Here is an 18135-nt window from a genome sequence, read left to right as displayed (position 1 = left end):
AACCGTGAGTATGTGCACCAATTGTTCTACTCTGTCTGACTATTGATGAACAACTGAAATCAGGTGCTGAGCTAGGACCAGCATTCACCAGGCCCTTAAAAGAGAGGGATATGACTAGAACCAGAGTTCCATTAAGAGAGGTTGTATGGCCAGATCCAGCAATCTTCTGACCCAGAAAGAAGGGCACAAAACCAAGAACAGCTGTCATCAGGCCCATAAGGGAGTTGTACGGTCAGGATCCATAGTCCTTATGTCTGTAGAAAACACTGGAAATGTGATGAGGAGAGCACATGCAGATCTGTGGTCAGAAGACACACTGGCTGTATCTGTCTACCCTTGTCACATCAACAGTATCCTCTATGAGCATCCTTCTGCATAATTATGTTGGAAGAGTAGGGGTATCCCACTAAGTTTTAACTCTCTTTGTTTGGTTGTTGTTGGTTTTTTTTTCCCCTCATGAGATTTTCTTACACCTTTTTTAGGGACTTAGTCAAAAATTAAATCTAAATTATAAATTACATGGCATAAGACCAGGTGATTTTTACATTTTTTTAATGAACATTTAAGATTCATATACAAAAGCTAACAGAGCGATAATCCAACCGTGAAATATGTACAGGGCAATAAAACAGAAAATAACTCAGTTACAATTTCTCAGCGCTGAATCGGCAGCAAGAGGAGCCGGCGTCCAGAAACAATGGTCACAGAGTTCTGCCTCCAAAGACCAAGGCCTTGTTGCTTTAAGGTTTTAAGATTGTTTTTTTCTTAGTCATTATTAAGGTTTTTGAGGTGTTGGGATGGGGTGAGAAATAGATTTATTTTCCACAAAAACCAAAATTAACTTTGAATTAGTTGATTTCTTTTCCTTGGGGGAACTATTTGATCTGCTAATCTAAGACACTATGTGCTTGTCATTAAATTTGTCTGCATAAATGTTTGCTTATTCTATTTCTTAATGTCAGTTCATGCAGTAGTTTTCTAATTTCAGAACAAGAAGAATTGTTAAAGGCAATTCGTACTGGACTTAAATGTCCACCGTTTGCTCTTCATGAACAGCGTGTACCCCAGGTTCTTTGCTTTTTTTCACCTGTGAAGTGGTCATCACAGGAGTTCCCTAAAATGTTCTGTTGGCTGGGAAAAACCGTATGAAATGGCATTCGAAGTATAAAAATGTCATATACTCAGAACAGTTAAAAATATACTTCTCTCGTTTGTAAACTATTGATGTTAGGGCGCTGAGCATCTGAGAGTCAGTCATTGCCTCCCGTCATTGTTCTAGAAGGCCATTTGCTTGGTTTATTAAGGGTACATCCTTGAAACATTTGAAGTTACACGTAGAAACATCAAGGCAATATTATTTGTACATATTATTAAACATGCAAAATTTCCTGAAAGACAGCGCCCAGAGAGTCTCTGTGAGCTCGACCTCTCTCCTCAGCTTCATTTCTGTGGGAGTAGGGTTTCCTGGCTTACTTTGGAGAGGTGGCCCCTTTTATCACGGGCTCTCTATTCAAATATGTTGCCCAGTAAACTAAGTTGAAAGTGCCAAACAAGATGGGGAACACAATCCGGGACATTTTGTCGATCTTGCTGATGCTGTTGTATGTCTTTTTACTCTCTGCAGTCTTCTCTTCAGAAGCTTTGATGGAGACTGTGGGTGCATTCACGGTCCCAGCTGGAGGTTGCTCTTTTGGGATGTTTGGAGGATGGGTCAGCTTTCCAGTTGTAAAAGCATTTGTTGACTTATTTAGTATGAGTTCACGTTCTTTTTTCTGCAAAATATAAGAAGGTAAAGATATGTCACCTTTCAGCTCCTGGATAAGGTCTCACAGTCTGTCTTCAAAAGAGACAATGAATATGAGCTCGGTGCTGGGAGAGGATAGGCCTCTTGCAAGCCTAGAATCCCGCAGCAGATAGGCGTGGGTGTGCACGAGTCCTTATTGATGTTAGTGTTTAGTATTTCTCAGGAATCTACTATAAACTGAATTAAGATCACTGTAACAAGCATTTCTTTATTTAAGTGAGCCCTTGGGAGTGAATAGTCTATGCAGTTTGTTTGTTTTTTACTAGGTATTTATTTCATTTACATTTCCAATGCTATCCCAAAAGTCCCCCACACGCTATCCCACCCACTCCCCCACCCACCCACTCCCACTTCTTTGCCCTGGCATTCCCCTATACTGAGGCATATAAAGTTTGCATGACCAATGGGCCTCTCTTTCCACTGATGGCCGACTCATACATACATATGCAGCTAGAGACATGAGAAACATTCTAAAGAATGACATTTAGAGAATAATTAAAGGGAGAGTAATTTGAAATGCTGACTACAGTAAGAAGTCCTTGATGCAAGGTGTATCTCAAAAAGGGTTCCCAAGAATCAGCCATGCATCTGCTTTAAACAGCACAATGAAAATGTCTTTTTTTAAAAAATATTTTTATTAGGTATTTTCCTCATTTACATTTCCAATGCTATCCCAAAAGTCCCCCATATGTCTTTTATTGTTGAGTATCATTTCTTTTCAGAATGTATAATTATGTCTTTTTGATGGACATATGTGCGGTCTCCAGTTGGGACTATTCTGGATCCGGCAAATGTCTTGTTCATGCTGTCTTGTGTTTTGGTTTGCTTCTTTGTTTTAATTGTATATGGAATTCTAGAACAGGTTATAAACTTAATGTGTAAAAATAAGAACTGTGGTTACATTTAGAGAGGTGAGAACAGGAGCTGTTTAGATATATATAGAGAGTTTCCTAATTACTAATGATGTGATAATTTTGGGGACACAGGAGTGTGTGTTTGCATGAACTAAACAAAGATATGCCTGTTTGTGTACTTTATGTTGGATAAATTTTCCTCCAAGGGAATTAAATAAATAATAACTCACACTGAACTCTGGTTAATGGTACGCATGGAATTTATTTTGATTGGAAATGTAAATGAAGAAAATACCTAATTAAAATTAAGAAAAGAACATTGATATAATCCCCCCAAAAAAAAGAAAAGAAAGAAAATAAAATGGGCGATTGATGAAAATATATTGGTGAATAAATAATAATGTACAGATCATAAATGGACACATGGATAATAGATGGTTGAATGGATGACAGATGATAGATGAATAGATTTGTAGATGAATGGATGGGTGCTAAGTAGAATGATGGATAGATAAAGATGGTGCATAGATTGTTATAACATAAACATAGTAAAATTTATGAGCAGAAACATTTTAAACATTGCTGTATGTTTAAAAATATACATGATAAAATATTAGTTTAAATTTCATTTCAATTTCATTATCAATATAATGCCATTTCATTAAATAAAATATAAATAAAGCTGTATTCTAGTTATGAAAAACATGTCAGCCAGCAAAGATATGGAATGATAACAAGAAGAGAGCAGAAGGAGGGAGGTGGAGGTAAGAATAAATGAAAAGCAAGTGCTGAGCCAGATGTAAGGAGCATGTGACCCCCTAGGGACTATCAGAGCAGATGGACAGGAAGCAGTCCATGCTGCAGAAAACCACCATGTAGGCTTCATGCCTGTCTTCCAGAATATTAGTAAGTGTGACTAACTACTCTAAACAATTATCATCTTTCAGAATCAGAGAAAGAACACAACAGAAGACAAAATTCTTTTAATCGGCACGTATTTATCAAAAGAAGATGCTACACAAGAATTATATATAAAATAGCTTAGTGTTTGTTTGCCCATTGCCTGAGGGCATTCTCTCACATGCTTTAAATTCTTTAAATGACTTCTAATGCCCAATGCAAGTTAACACTGCAAATACTTGTTCTTTTTTTATTGCTTAGTGAATAACCAAAAATCAAATTCTGTACTTTTTCAGTATATACTCAATATTTTTCTCAAACATTTTGAACTGTGGTTAGTTGTATCAAAGATATGGGACCTGCAGACATGGAAAGATGACCATACTGCCCTTCATGGTGACATGTGCTTTGAACTATGAGAGACAAGCACGAAGAGAGAACAGAAACAGCACAATATAGAGTAAAGTTCAGGTGGGTTTTCCTCACATAGAGATCCACATGGATCCCTCTTCCAGAAAGTACTTTCTGTCCAGCTATCAGAAACATAAGCCAGCAGTCAGCAACTTAAAAAACAGCCTCAGCCATAGAAAGCTGCCTAGTCTTTTCTAGCCACAATTGTCCTTAGAAGGTAGACCCATGGCTGTGTAACTGTTTCCTGGAGAGATTTAAACCTTCCATGTTAGAGTTTTCTCATTAAGACAACAGCCTGCTTACAGGGAGGGCAAACCACAAGCTACTGGAGCTTAGGAAGCATACAACTTAAAATACCTCTAGGAAGTCCCTGAAGCTGACCACATTCACTGGCTTCCCCTCTGCAAGCATATGTAAGCTGGAAAGATTGCCAACAGTCACTCTCAGACAAAGCAATCTGCCTCATCAAGGATCAGATCACATGAACCACCTAGAAGAACAGCCAGGCTGTTCAGAGAAGGCTCCAGCCAACTGAACTAACTGGAATAGACACTCCTCAGGCTGTTGAGCGGTCTGCAGGTCATACAATGTGCGTCAGTTTTGTGATCCACTGGCTTTGGTGATTCAGATGCCTTTGAGTCAGTTGTTCTCCTGTAAGTAACTCCTCACTTATATTTCTATAACCCCAGTATAATTAATGGGTTCACTGTGTTGGGTTTTAGAACTATTTGTGGTCAGTTCCCTGCCTTGGATGCATGATGCTTGTTCATGATTCCCCCAGGAAGAATGTCATTCAACACCCACATGTTAGCCAGTGAGACGGAAGCATCACTTCCATACCATGTGCTCTGACTTGCTTCAGAGTTTCAAAAGGGATTATTTGAGGCTCTACTGAGCCCATGCACAGAGCATCATAATCTTCTGTCTCACCTCACTTCTTCCTCCTTTCTTGGGGATAGGCATGAAACAATGGAGAGTGTAGCCCGTTTTCTGGGATCTTAAAGTTTTCTCCATTTCTCATGATGATCCCCTCACAGCAACAGATTCCCACAAAGATGCTCATTCTCACTTAGCCTATAAGTCCGAGAGTGTGTCTGACCTGCCTGATAGATTGGTACCTCCATTAAAAAAGATTATTTCTAGCATTGCAGTAGGGCTCAGCACAGGGGGAACAACTCATCATCTTGGTGTCCCATATAGCTGACCAGTGGAGTATACTGTGAGGGTGATTAGTCAAACTATGTTCCCTTCTTTTGCCCCACAGACCTAGAAAAGAACAGTTACATGGAACCTGTAACAGTTCAAGGACATCCTGTTTATACAAATGTTTCTTCAGCACCCCATAGATCATCCACAGCAGCCAAATCATTTGTGTCTCCCCAAGCCCTGAAAACAAACTCAAACCAGCACCTTGAAGAAGCAACAGGCATAGGGGAAAATATGCTGGACAGTCAGATGTTAAGTGAGGTCACTGAACTTTCAGATTTATAAGGGCAAGCCAATGCAGCCAAGAAGGTTGTTTGTTGGGAAGAAACACAGATGATGTGGAAAGGTGAAGTTAACCAGCCCACCTCATATTATTGGAAGATAGATTCTGCTGGCTGCCTGAACTCTAAAGGGCTACACAGTGACAACTTGGATGAAGAAGCTCAATATTAGCCTATTGTCTTAGTTAGGGTTTTACTGCTGTGAACAGACACCATGACCAAGGCAAGTCTTATAAAAAAAACAACATTTAATTGGGGCTGGCTTACAGGTTCAGAGGTTCAGTCCATTATCATCAAGGTGGGACCATGGTAGTATCCAGGCAGGCATGGTGCAGGAGGAGCTGAGAGTTCTATGTCTTCATCCAAAGGCTGCCAGTGGAAGACTGACTTCCAGGCAACTAGGGTGAGGATCTTATACCCACACCCACAGTGACACACCCATACCAACCAGGTCACACCTATTCCAACAAGGCCACACCTTCAGATGGTGCCAATCCCTGGTCCAAGGATATACAAACTATAACACCAATTTTCATAAACGTCCACTTAGGAATGGAGAAAACATGGCAGTTAGGAATGAGATATCTAATCCCAGACAAGCAAATGCTGACCCAGACATAACTGGGTCAGGCTCCATGATGTAGAACCAGATGAACTCCATGGGATGGAAGTGCACAGGTTTGCTAGCTAGTATGGTTCAGGACAACTAACTCTATTCTTCCACAATCAGTCTGGACTCCCCTTGGGCTTATTTAACAGAGGATAGATTAAGATCTCCTTTCCATCTTCCCCTGAAAGGACTCATCTTCCCTTCTCTCAGTACAAAGGACTTGCTTAAATGTCTGTCCCGTGCATAATGTAACTAGAGGGTTATTATCTGTGGTTTTATTTTCTGTACCTGTAAATTTCCTCATCCCCATGGAAGTGAATCAGCTTGGGGCCTTGTGCTACTCTTTTCCCTCAGTTATTCCTTATATTTGGGTGAAATCATGTGTGAAGCATGCAATGAAAGATCACATGACTGTGTGACACTTCACACTATTATGCATGCTCACAGCAGAGTGGGTCAAATCATTTCCACAAAGCACTGGGTCATTTTGGCTGTGCTCACAGCTGAGTGGACCAAATCATTCCCTCAAAGCAAGGGTCATTTTGGCTGATGGATAACTTCTATTATGCTGTCCACCCTCTCCAAGACATGCTGGCTACTTCAAAGAAGATATAATGCATGAGCTAGGGATAAAAGAACGTGCTGTGGTTTAACTGAGGTTAAAACCCAAACACAGCATCCCTAGATAGGATTGTTATTACAAAACTAACCAGTTAAGTCCAAGCCATTCAGGGAACACCAGACCTTTTACTTGAATGAAATTGATTTAAAATAAATTAGACCATGTGTAAGAACCTGTAAAGAGCCTTGCAGGTAAGAGGAAATATCATTCTGGAAGGGGAAGCAGAAAGAAAAAAAATCTCCCGTTAAATATTTGGACCCAGAATTAGGCCCATTTTCTTGACAATGGACCCTAAAAGAAGGGGGATAATAAGCCATCCCTTACCTTTATTTTAGCTGCTTCCAGGGCTTTCTTGCCATCCCAGGCCCATCCTCTCTTTGTAAAGTAGTTGACTGTGGCAAATTCAATCAGAGCAGAGAAGACAAATGCATAGCAGACAGCAATGAACCAGTCCATGGCTGTGGCATAGGCCACTTTGGGCAGCGAATTCCGGGCACTGATGCTGAGTGTTGTCATGGTCAGCACTGTGGTCACTCCTGCTCGATAAAGAGAGGGCAGAGTACAACGTGGGAACAGAGATCAGTGCTCCTTTTCAGAACTCCCTCCCCGAATATGGTAGAACATAGGTCTCTTTCTTTAGCCTTAGCTAACTCCTTTCTCCTCAAATATCCCCATGATTATCATATTTTCTGCAGTGAAAACATTGCTCATCTAATTGCTCCCACTGTCTTCATCCTCTACAATAAAAATTGAGGAGTGCATGGATTGTAGTTTGATTTCTATATAAGTATACCCCCTTTCTTTGGACCAGTCCGGGAAAATGTTGGTACTTGCAAAGATGTTTGTATGAGTGGTTTGTCTCTGTGGGACCGAGGCAAGCATGCCACATGAAGAGTGTCAGTGACCTTCACATAGGACTCAGCAGTGTGCTTCATGGAGATTTACAGTGTACCTCATAGGCAATGGGCTGAGACAGAATGATTCAGTGTGTTCCTTTCTTGTGCACTGACCATAAAGAAATGTCAGAGATGCCTGAGCATTTCTGTAGCAGGATGAGACCTTCTCTCCTTCAAAGCAGGGGCAATATCCTTGAGCCTGTTGTGGCTCTAGACAAGCACTGCAGTTGTTTGGCTTGGAGGACACATGACTTTACATTGGAAGATTTGTGTATTATCAGCCAAGTGTCAGCATCTGACCTAAGCTACTTTCCGGAAGCATGTACTATATCCACCATGCAGGAGAGCTGGATATTTACAGGCACTTAGCAGTGTACTCAAATTCCCATCCTATGAAGAAACAGCCCATCTCTGCAGTCAGGACTGGGGACTCTTACAGACTAGACAGTCTCTCCTTACACACTTCTGTGAACGTGGACCTGTGTTTGGGATGTGGCAGAAATGTACCTGTTAAAAATGTACATGTGCCAACATATATAAAGAACTCAAGAAGGTGGACTCCAGAAAGTCAAATAACCCCATTAAAAAATGGGGCTCAGAACTGAACAAAGAATTCTCACCTGAGGAATACCGAATGGCAGAGAAACACCTGAAAAAATGTTCAACATCCTTAATCATCAGGGAAATGCAAATCAAAACAACCCTGAGATTCCACCTCACACCAGTCAGAATGGCTAAGATCAAAAATTCAGGTGACAGCAGTTGCTGGCGAGGATGTGGAGAAAGAGGAACACTCCTCCATTGTTGGTGGGATTGCAAGCTTGTACAACCACTCTGGAAATCAGTCTGGCGGTTCCTCAGAAAATTGGACATAGTACTACCGGAGGATCCAGCAATACCTCTCCTGGGCATATATCCAGAAGATGTCCCAACCGGTAAAAAGGACACATGTTCCACTATGTTCATAGCAGCCCTATTTATAATAGCCAGAAGCTGGAAAGAACCCAGATGTCCCTCAACAGAGGAATGGATACAGAAATTATGGTACATTTACACAATGGAGTACTACTCAGCTATTAAAAAGAATGAATTTATGAAATTCCTAGCCAAATGGATGGACCTGGAGGGCATCATCTTGAGTGAAGTAACACAATCACAAAAGAACTCACACAATATGTATTCACTGATAAGTGGATATTAGCCCAAAACTTAGGATACCCAAGATTTAAGATACAATTTGCTAAACGCATGAAACTCAAGAAGAATGAAGACCAAAGTGTGGACACTGTGCACCTTCTTAGAATTGGGAACAAAACACCCAGGGAAGGAGTTACAGAGACAAAGTTCGTAGCGGTGATGAAAGGATGGACCATTTAGAGACTGCCGTATCCAGGGATCCATCCCATAATCAACTTCTAAACGCTGACACCATTGCATACACTAGCAAGATTTTGCTGAAAGGACCCAAATATAGCTGTCTCTTGTGAGACGATGCTGGGGCCTAGCAAACACAGGAGTGGATGTTCACAGTCAGCTATTGGATGTATCACAGGGCTCCCAATGGAGAAGCTAGAGTAAGTACCCAAGGAGCTAAAGGGATCTGCAACCCTATTGTTGGAACAACATGATGTACTAACTAGAACCCCGGAGCTCTTGTCTCTAGCTGCATATGTATCGAAAGATGGCCTAGTCAGCCATCAATGGAAAGAGAGGCCCATTGGACTTGCAAACTTTATATGCCCCAATATAGGGGAATGCCAGGGCCAAAAGAATGGGAATGGGTGGATAGGGAAGTGGGGGGGCGCTATGGGGGACTTTTGGGATAGCATTGGAAACGTAATTGAGGAAAATATGTAATAAAAATATTAAAAAAAAAAAAGAACCAGGGGAATGCCAGGACCAAGAAGTGGGAGTGGGTGGGTAGGGGAGTGGGAGGGGGGTCTGGGGGACTTTGGGGATAGCATTTGAAATGTAAATGAAGAAAATACCTAATTAAAAAAAATAAATTGGAAAAAAAAAAAGGAAAAAAAATGTACATGTGTATATAGCTCAAACTGTGATGTCCTTCAACTTGGCACACTGAAGTCCTAATCTCAACTACTTAGGATTGTGACCTTATAAAGAACTACTAGGCTCTTAAGAAAGTAATGATGTCAGCAGACAATGTGCTCCTTAATGCATTGGGACTGATAGTCTTTAAAAGAGGAAATTCTGAGTTTACATGCTTGCTTACACAGGAAACACTGGGAATGTGCAGCCATATGCCCTAGGCCTACCAAAGGCAAGGGAAGATTCCTGGAATAGAGTCTCCTTCACAAGCCTCAGGTTTAAACCAATCCTGCCAGCCTCTTAATCTTGGGATCTCACCCTCCTGAGAAGGCAACACTGTTTCTAAGCCAGATGTTTGATAGAACTCGGATACAGACACCATGTGGAACCAATGATGGGGCCAATGATGGTCCAGCATCTTGGAGACCTGCAACTCATAGAACATTGAACCAATGTGGAATGAATGCCTAAGGAAGCATTTTGATTTTATATTTTGAATTTTCTTAACAATACAGTCAGTGACTTATGCTGAGCACATAGTTGAGTGCAGACACTCAAATAGGCCTCTACTCAGGTCATTCAACGTTTGATCATGTGCAGAGAACCTCCCAGAGGAAATAGACTATCACAGGCGGTGTGGCCCATACTTTCACTTATCTAACTAATAAATGTCCACTATGGAGATCATTAGGCCAATCAACTTGGAGAGTGAGTGCCCCTTGGCCATGAGTCAATCTCCATACCTTGATACATATTCTACATTGAATATGGGGTAAGGAACCTAGTAGTTGGGAGCAGAGTGATGAGCAGGGGTGCCCTGGGCTCTTGGGCTTCTTACACACTATCATCAAACAAGGTGCATGCAAATGCTTTCCTATTGTGGAAGGAAAACTAGATGTAGGAACTACTGTGTGAACTGTATTTTACAGCACACAAGAAGATGAGCCTCTGCTGTCACAAAAGATCTGCAAATTGCCTTTAGCATCCCTTCTTAACTGGGAGAAGAGTGGGTTTTGTGGTTCAGACAGGTGTCAGCCAAACACCTCTAGTGTTAAAGGTTCGTTCTGCAGCTCCTGGTGATGGAGAGTGGTGTATAGTTTTCCAAGCACAGGGAGAATCATGCCCTTGAAGGGGTATTAGGGTCCAGCCCTAATTGTCTCTGTCTGTACTTTCTCTATCACTGCCCCTGCCTCTGTCTCTGTTTGTCTGCCTCTCACTTTCTCTCTTACACATACACATGCACTGGCCATGGGTAAACACTTTTGCTGTAATATGCTGCCTTACCACAGTCCCAAAGCAAATATAGACAAATGACCACAGAGTAAACTATCTCTAAAACTCTGAGCCAAAATAGATCTTTCTTCTTTTATGATTGGGTAACATGGGTACTGTGTTACAGTAAGAAAAAGCTGACTACTGCAGTGAGCTTCAAGATGGGACAGTCAAATCCACTAAGGCAAAGAATCTTCTAAGCTAGATTCTGCTGTGTCTAATGTCTTAGGGTCACACAATGATGATTTTTCAGATTGTTCTTCAATAATATTGATACACAGCTACTTCCTCTGAATTGAAACATTCCTTCCTGGGAAGCCCAGAAAACTCTGGAAGTTGCCCTGGAAACTGACAAGTCTCAGGAAGCTTAAAAGAGGAAAGAGAGACAGACAGCTTATCAGAGTCCCAAGGCCTTTCCTCCAAATTATATAGGCAGGGAGTGATTGTAATGGGAAGGTAGGCTCATTATGGAACTGCCTGCATGCTCCAGAGATGCAGCTCTCCTCTGCATCCGCTTGCTCCAGTAAGCAACCCCCAACTTATGACCTATAAGTTACCGTGATAGTCATTGGTTTAACGAGGTAGGCTAGGATGGAATAATTTCTTTGGTGTAACACTGGTGACTCAGCTGGCATGAACAGACATTTCTCATGCCTCCCAGGAAAATTCATTCAGTAGTCACCATTTAGCTTCTGTTGAGGATAGGTTCAGGGACCCTCAGATTCCAAGGCACACAAACATTTGAGTCTCTTAGATAAAATACCATGGCCTCCGCATAGACTCGTCAGGTTGTCTCTTACATATAATGACCCATATTTAGATGCTTTACAATACCTTATATAATGAGATCATCAAATAAATAGTTACTGTGCTGTATTTTCAGGAAATAACAGCAAGTTTGTACATGTTTAGTGCAGCATCGATATTATTTCAAACATCTTCTATCTGTGGTTCTCTGAATCTGAGAACATAGTGCCTATAGTCACAGAGGGCTAAAAGTGTTTTACTACTACCATGTTCTAGTGTACATACAATGGAATGACAGGATTTTGTTGAAGATCTTAAAGTAGTATGTATATTTTAAAGGGATCTGTATGAAAATTCAAAAATAAATACCTTGTAAGCACTTGGAAAAATACTACTGTGCCCAGCCTAGGAGTGTAGCTTGGTGGTAAACTACTTGCCTGCCATTCATAAGGACCTGGATTTGATCTCCAGTGAAAGAGAGAGAGGAATAAAAAGTAGAAGGAGGAAGGGAGGGATACTTATAATTTAAAATCTTCAAAAGACCTTCTAGTGAGGAAAGGTTTTCAAAAATGGAAATAATAACCAAGCATACAAATATTCCCTAAACTACCATTCAAAGAGAAATCCTATCTCTTAATTTTAAAAGTTTAGCCAATTGCTTCATTTGTTTCCAAGGTCACAATGAAGAGGCAATAATAGAATATTATATAATATATAATATGTATTAATAATATATAATAATATATATTAATCAGCTTCTTGTTACTGTCACAAAACATGTGAGATAATTAGCTTAGAAAGAGGAAAGATTTGCTTTCATTTACATTTTGGGGGTTTAATTCATGGTCAGTTGGCTCGGTTGATTTGGAGCCCAAGGTAGAATAGCTAGCCATGACAGGGGCATGGGAAGGGTCAAAGTATCTCACTTGATGCTGGCTAAGAGTTAAGAGACTATGACCTTACCTTTTCAAAGAAAAGCCCCTAATGGCCTGACTTACTAGGCTCTATCACCTAAAGCTTCCAACCCCAAATTCTACCAAGAGGGGAGATAATACCATAACTGCTCCAATGTCTTAACCTGAACACCTGGTTCTCAGAACAAGCACAGAGCGTGCTACAAAACAGATGTTTGAAGGAATTGAAAACAGCATGGTGCTATGCCACACATCCTAAACTCTTGAGACACAACTGAAACTGGAAAAAAAATCCTGTAGCAAAAGAAGAGCTTAGCCAGCTGCTGACCCACAAAGCCTCTTTTATGCCTCTCCTCCTGCTAAATCAATACCGCTTGGATTGAATAAGCCTTTCTCGGGTTTTCCCGAATCAACTTGTCTGCTCTGGTAAGCCCACTCTGACTTCTTTTCTACACTGCTACCTGATAAGGACCACACCTTTAGCACACAGTTGAAGTGTATCTGTGGAACTGGTCATTGTAGACACCTATGCCAAGGCCAGGCTTGGAATTACTCACCAAAAACTGTCCTAGCTGGGACAGATTCTCGATTTAGCCAAAAGGACACCTGGGATAAGATGACAGTCATGATGCAGGGAAGGTAGGTCTGGATGACAAAGTACCCTATCTTCCTCTTCAGGTGGAAATGAGCAGTCATGATTGTATATTCACCTGCAAATGCACAAATCGGGAGATCAGTTCTACCTTCCAGGGTCGGGATTACTGGCCTTCTCAGAGGTCACAATGCTTCCCCTCTTCTGCCTTCAATCTCCTTACTTGTGCTACTTGCTTAGGTAGCTAGTAGTAAGGGGTGCCAGATTTGTTTTTACTTCTTTTTTTGTACTTTGTTGATGATTTGTTGGGTGATTTTTGAGAATTTTATACATGATCCCCACCTCATTTCTAAACCCCTCTTCCAGTGCCCTCATCCTAAAGTCATGACATCTTCTTTAATGACTATTGTTACAGTATGAAGATGCGTGTGTCAGAGATGACCACGGCGATTGGACAGCCTACACAGCAACCTGCCCCTGGAGAAAAATGATTCTCCTTCTCTCAGCTCCCTCTGACCACCAGGAGCTCTTCACCTAGGGGTGGGAATTTCCTGTTCCACGTTATTATGTCAATTGGTGTTATCATATGCTGATGTAATTCAGGCAATCAATACTGCTGATGGTTCATGGGTGCAACTTCCTTGTCATATATAGAACACATTTCCTCACAGCAGACTGGGTATCCTGAACTTGTGCATCTGCTTCCTCTTCCGTGTTGCCTTGGAGATGAATTAGCTGGAGACAGGCATCATGCAGTCCACTTTTTTTTTCCTTTCTGTTGTCCCCTCTCTCTTCTTTCTTTTTCTTTCTTTCTAATTTTTCTCTCATACAATACATCCCAACTCCAGCCTCCCCTCCCTTCCCTCCTCCCAGTTCTCCCAGTCCCACCTTCCCTCTCCCCTAGATCCACTGCTCCTCCCCTTCCCTTCAGGAAATAGGAGGCCTCCCAGGGGTATCAACCCAAAACAGCCTAATAAGATGCAGTAAGACTATATACATATGGGGCACAAGATATGGGGGCACAAATCCCCATATCAAGTCTGGATGAGTCAACTAAGCAGGGCTCATAGGGGCTCACAGAAACTGAAGTGACAATCATGGAGCCTGCATGGGTCTGCACTAGGTCCTCTGCATACATGCTATGGTTGTTTATCTTGGGACTTTTGTGGGAATTGCTGCCTTGCTTTCTTAAAGGTCATTTCATAAGCAAATCTTGTTCACTCTAGCCTCTGAAGGGCCCTTGCTATTGCACAGTTTTTTCGAAGAAAATCAGATTTGTGTGTTTCATTAATCCCCAGTTAATCTGTGTCATGCTCCCTACCCTCCCCCCTCACCGCTCTGCAGGTTATAGCAATCAGGATCTGAGGATTTAGCCTTTGCAGATAGAAATCAGGCATCCAGAGCTCTGCTGGGAATGAACACATCCTCCCTATTACCCAGCTGTTGAGCTCCAGGAGGACAGGACCACTACTGTCTGCCAAGGCCCAGAGCTTTCCCAACCCAGGTGGAGCCACACAGGACACCTATCTGGGAAGCTCGTTCTCTCTGCCATCTAGCAGAGACACTAGTGTCCTCTGTTGCTCTAAGCTGGATTTCCTGGGCAATGCCCCAATGCCTTCTCTGGATTTGCCTGGCTGTGTGGGAGGCAAGTGGAGATCTTCCATTTTTTGCTGAAAATGATGCTGTCCTAATGGTTAACTGGTAAGGAGGTAAAATGGGTGGGCAATGGGTCTATGGGAGTGAGGCTTTCTGGATGAGTTTGTGTCTTCCTAGAGATGGAAGGGATGCTTGGAGAACTACAGGACATTGGATGGTCTGGATACTACTTCAGTGAGTAGTATCAAGCAGGTGTTAGGACTTGAGGGTTACGCTGCTGGGTTACTATGATCACAAGCAGAGTCTTGCAGAGATTCTCAATTAAAACTCCAGTTCCAACCTTGCCTATGCGGGTATAGTGGTCTTCCAGCTGCGTAGACAGGGCATTGGCATGTTGGAGGCTGCTTAAACCAAAGCCCGTAGTGTAGCAAGGTTGCTATAGAGGTCCTAAGACATAGAACCACAGAGACAACAAGAGGTAAAAGATACCTTCTTACATACAGTAAAGGAACCAAAGCTCTAAGCAATGCCTACACATACTGCAGGGTGGAGTAGGGGTATTTTATCTAATAGTCTGGGCAGCTGGGAGCAGCCAAGAGGCTGAGCAGGCTCTCATATGAAAGAAAGAAGCAAAGATAGAGAGAAAGATGGATATATATCTAGTAGTAAGATCTTGTTCTTTGGAAAAGATTAGATTTTGTTCCTCCATAACACATGAAGACAAGAAATGCCATTCAAAATATAGTAGGGTCTGAAATTATTCTCCTTTGCATTCTTTCTGTCTTTGTTTCTATATTGCTTACTTTTGACTTATTAGTAGTAAAACCAGACAAATCTTTTAAAAATGATACCTTTGTAGAATGCAGGTTGGAACAGGAGAATTGTATAAAACTATTCTCAAAGACAGCACCCTGTGTCAGCATCCCAGATTCTGCTACATACCTTTCATTTCATTTCCATAAAGCCAGACGTGAAATTATACTTCCTTTACCCAGGGCATGACACCTAAACAGAGACATTCCCATCTCAGGCTCTCTTTCTCATTCAGACATGCCCACTGCACTGTGCTATTGGTGAGTAGGACCCTGTCCTGGCCCACACAGGTGAAGGACTTGCTCTTGATGTCTTGTGTGTATTACACCAGCTGCTTGATTGACCAAACAGTAAAGTAAACAAAGGCTTCTTTGGTGCTCAGCCCACATTGCAATCATTGTTTAGACCATTCTTTCAGACTCTCCTCTCCTATTGCATAAACAAACAAGCTGTGTCTCTTGTTAGTGAGTACCACCACTTGGTGATAGCTTAAACCCTGCTGGCCCTCAGCCAGGACAGGTGTGGCCCACTTCAAGGTAGTGGAGGTTGAGTATATATGCCTTGGGCCTCACCATTCATGTTTTATCTGCTGAAGCAAATACAGACTGCCCTGTAGAGACAGTATTGTGTGATTGACAGCATCTGCTTCCTCGTTGGTATCACCTTAGTCAGTCTTTGTCTACTGTTAGTTTGATTTCCCAGGTTCAACCTCAGGAGGATCTCTGAGATGTTCAGGGAAGGAAACAAGAGGACAGTCAGCAGGATGCATACCCCATTTTGCAGAGACTGCCTTGTTTCTTAGGTTTGGGAAAGGATAATATAAAAATTGAACTGGACCTTCAGACAAGGCCTACATGTATAGTGCAGATGCCACATGCATTACAGATCCATGCTCTCTCCATTCTCAGGTCCCTGCAGCTGGTGCCCCTTTGTCAAGCTGTAAGGGAGCTTACAGAAGCCAAAGTAGTTGCATAGGGTCTGTACTCCTGCAGAGTGGAGCATGGAGCCACAGGGGATGGGATGCCCCTTAGGCCCAGGCAACAAGTCCGGCATCTTTACCTGTGCTGGTGCTGATGTTCTCAGTGCCTACTGTCTGCCCCATGAGGTGGTACTGGTTGAGTCTGGAGCCATCTTCTGCTACCACCACAGACTTGGTGGAGCCATTGGTCCAAACATAGACAACTTCAGAATTAGGGTAAGCATCTGTATGGGAAGGGAAAGGAAGTGGAGTAAATAGAGAGTGGTTTCCACTGGGGAAACACAAAGATGCTAGTGGAAGAGGGATGATGTTGAGAATCGACCTCCAGGGCTTAGAAAGCATGTAGGGCAGTGCCTGTATGGGTCAGACCCTCCCTGCATCAATAGAACTGATGCACAAAATGTGCCACAGATTGTGCCAATCCTCATACATTTTCTCTTTCCACACTTCACAAAAAAAAAAAAAAAAAAAAAAAGTCATCTCTGAGACAAGTGCCTGCCATCCCAGCAGATCAGTGACCTTAATAGGTCTCTTATTCTGTACCACAGTTCCTTCATCTGTGGAATAGGGTGATTGCAGGACCCACACCTGCCATTTAGATGGCTGCCTTACTTACACAGTAACACTTAGTTGTAGCATGCAGATCTCCTTCCTACTCAGAACTTTCCCTGTGTACTGACCATGGTGTCCAGGGTAGAGGGCTGACAGTAGCTCATGCCTGCCAACTTGCCAAAAGCAGTGGGATGGAAATCCAGAGATTATCTCAGATTATCATTTTGGGTCAGTCCAATCAAAACTGTTTTCTCAACCTGGAGCCAGGAGTAAATTTGCAAATAAATAAATGACTCAGCTGGCCACTGGCTCTGACACTGGAGGGAGGGACCACACCAAGAAGGAAGAAATGAGCCCTAGGTGGCAGTTGACAAGAGCAAAAAGAACTTCACCCACAGCCACATCTCACGGAATTCCATCCCACCTGGAAAACCTGCAGGTCCACTCAGAACCTCCAGGCAAAACTGCAGCCCTCCCAGCACCACGATTCTGACCTTGTGAGACAGTGAAATCTATCAAGTACTGTAGGCTTCTGGTTATAGGGCTGTGTGGGAATCACAACTGTTATTTTAATCTGCAGAGTCGGTGATAACTTGCCACACTAGCAGAAATAGAAAAATTAGGAAAAGACTGGATGGAAATCAAATCCAAGTACCTCTCCTCAAGAAATTCATGCTCTGAGGAGAGAAAGAGCTATCACAGGAAAGGCATACAGTGTGAGAAAGTGGCAGGAAGTGCTGTGAAGGCATGCCAGCTGAGAAGACAGAAGAGGCCTGTTAGAGAAGGAGACTTAACAAGGCTTCATTTAGGGTATCTAAGAGATGCTCAGGAGTGACTGTCTGGGATAAAAGAGGCTGCAGGATACAAGGTCCAATCAGGGCAACCCCTAGATGCCTAAAATAAGCTAGTGATATAATACAGAGGGTAGGGTGTGACAATAGGGCCTTGGGGCCACTCTAAGGCACGGAACTTTTTATCTGAGCCAGGTAAGCCCCAGAGAAAAGGGTTTAAAGAAAGCATATGACCAACTCAAATGT

General features: G+C 42.3%; 1 protein-coding gene across 6 annotated transcripts in view; it reads right to left on the bottom strand.

The window, feature by feature from the left end:
- Positions 1 to 571: 571 nt before the first annotated feature.
- The window catches only part of Gabra5 (gamma-aminobutyric acid type A receptor subunit alpha5), a 102006-nt gene continuing 84442 nt past the window's right edge, over positions 572 to 18135 (bottom strand). For all 6 annotated transcript variants that reach the window (XM_021167136.3, XM_029480225.2, XM_029480224.2 and 3 more), the window contains 4 exons: positions 16627 to 16770; positions 13124 to 13276; positions 7013 to 7224; positions 572 to 1772 (listed from right to left, as the gene is read on the bottom strand). In XM_021167136.3, coding sequence (XP_021022795.1) covers positions 1470 to 1772; positions 7013 to 7224; positions 13124 to 13276; positions 16627 to 16770 — 812 coding nt within the window. In that variant the 3' untranslated portion in view covers positions 572 to 1469. The remainder of the gene's footprint in view (positions 1773 to 7012; positions 7225 to 13123; positions 13277 to 16626; positions 16771 to 18135) is intronic.

This window comes from Mus caroli, unplaced genomic scaffold (genome assembly GCF_978045245.1).
Source record: "Mus caroli unplaced genomic scaffold, Mus_caroli_1 scaffold_8, whole genome shotgun sequence".
NCBI classification, from domain to species: Eukaryota; Metazoa; Chordata; class Mammalia; order Rodentia; family Muridae; genus Mus; species Mus caroli.
This window is presented reverse-complemented; position numbering and strand designations above follow the sequence as displayed.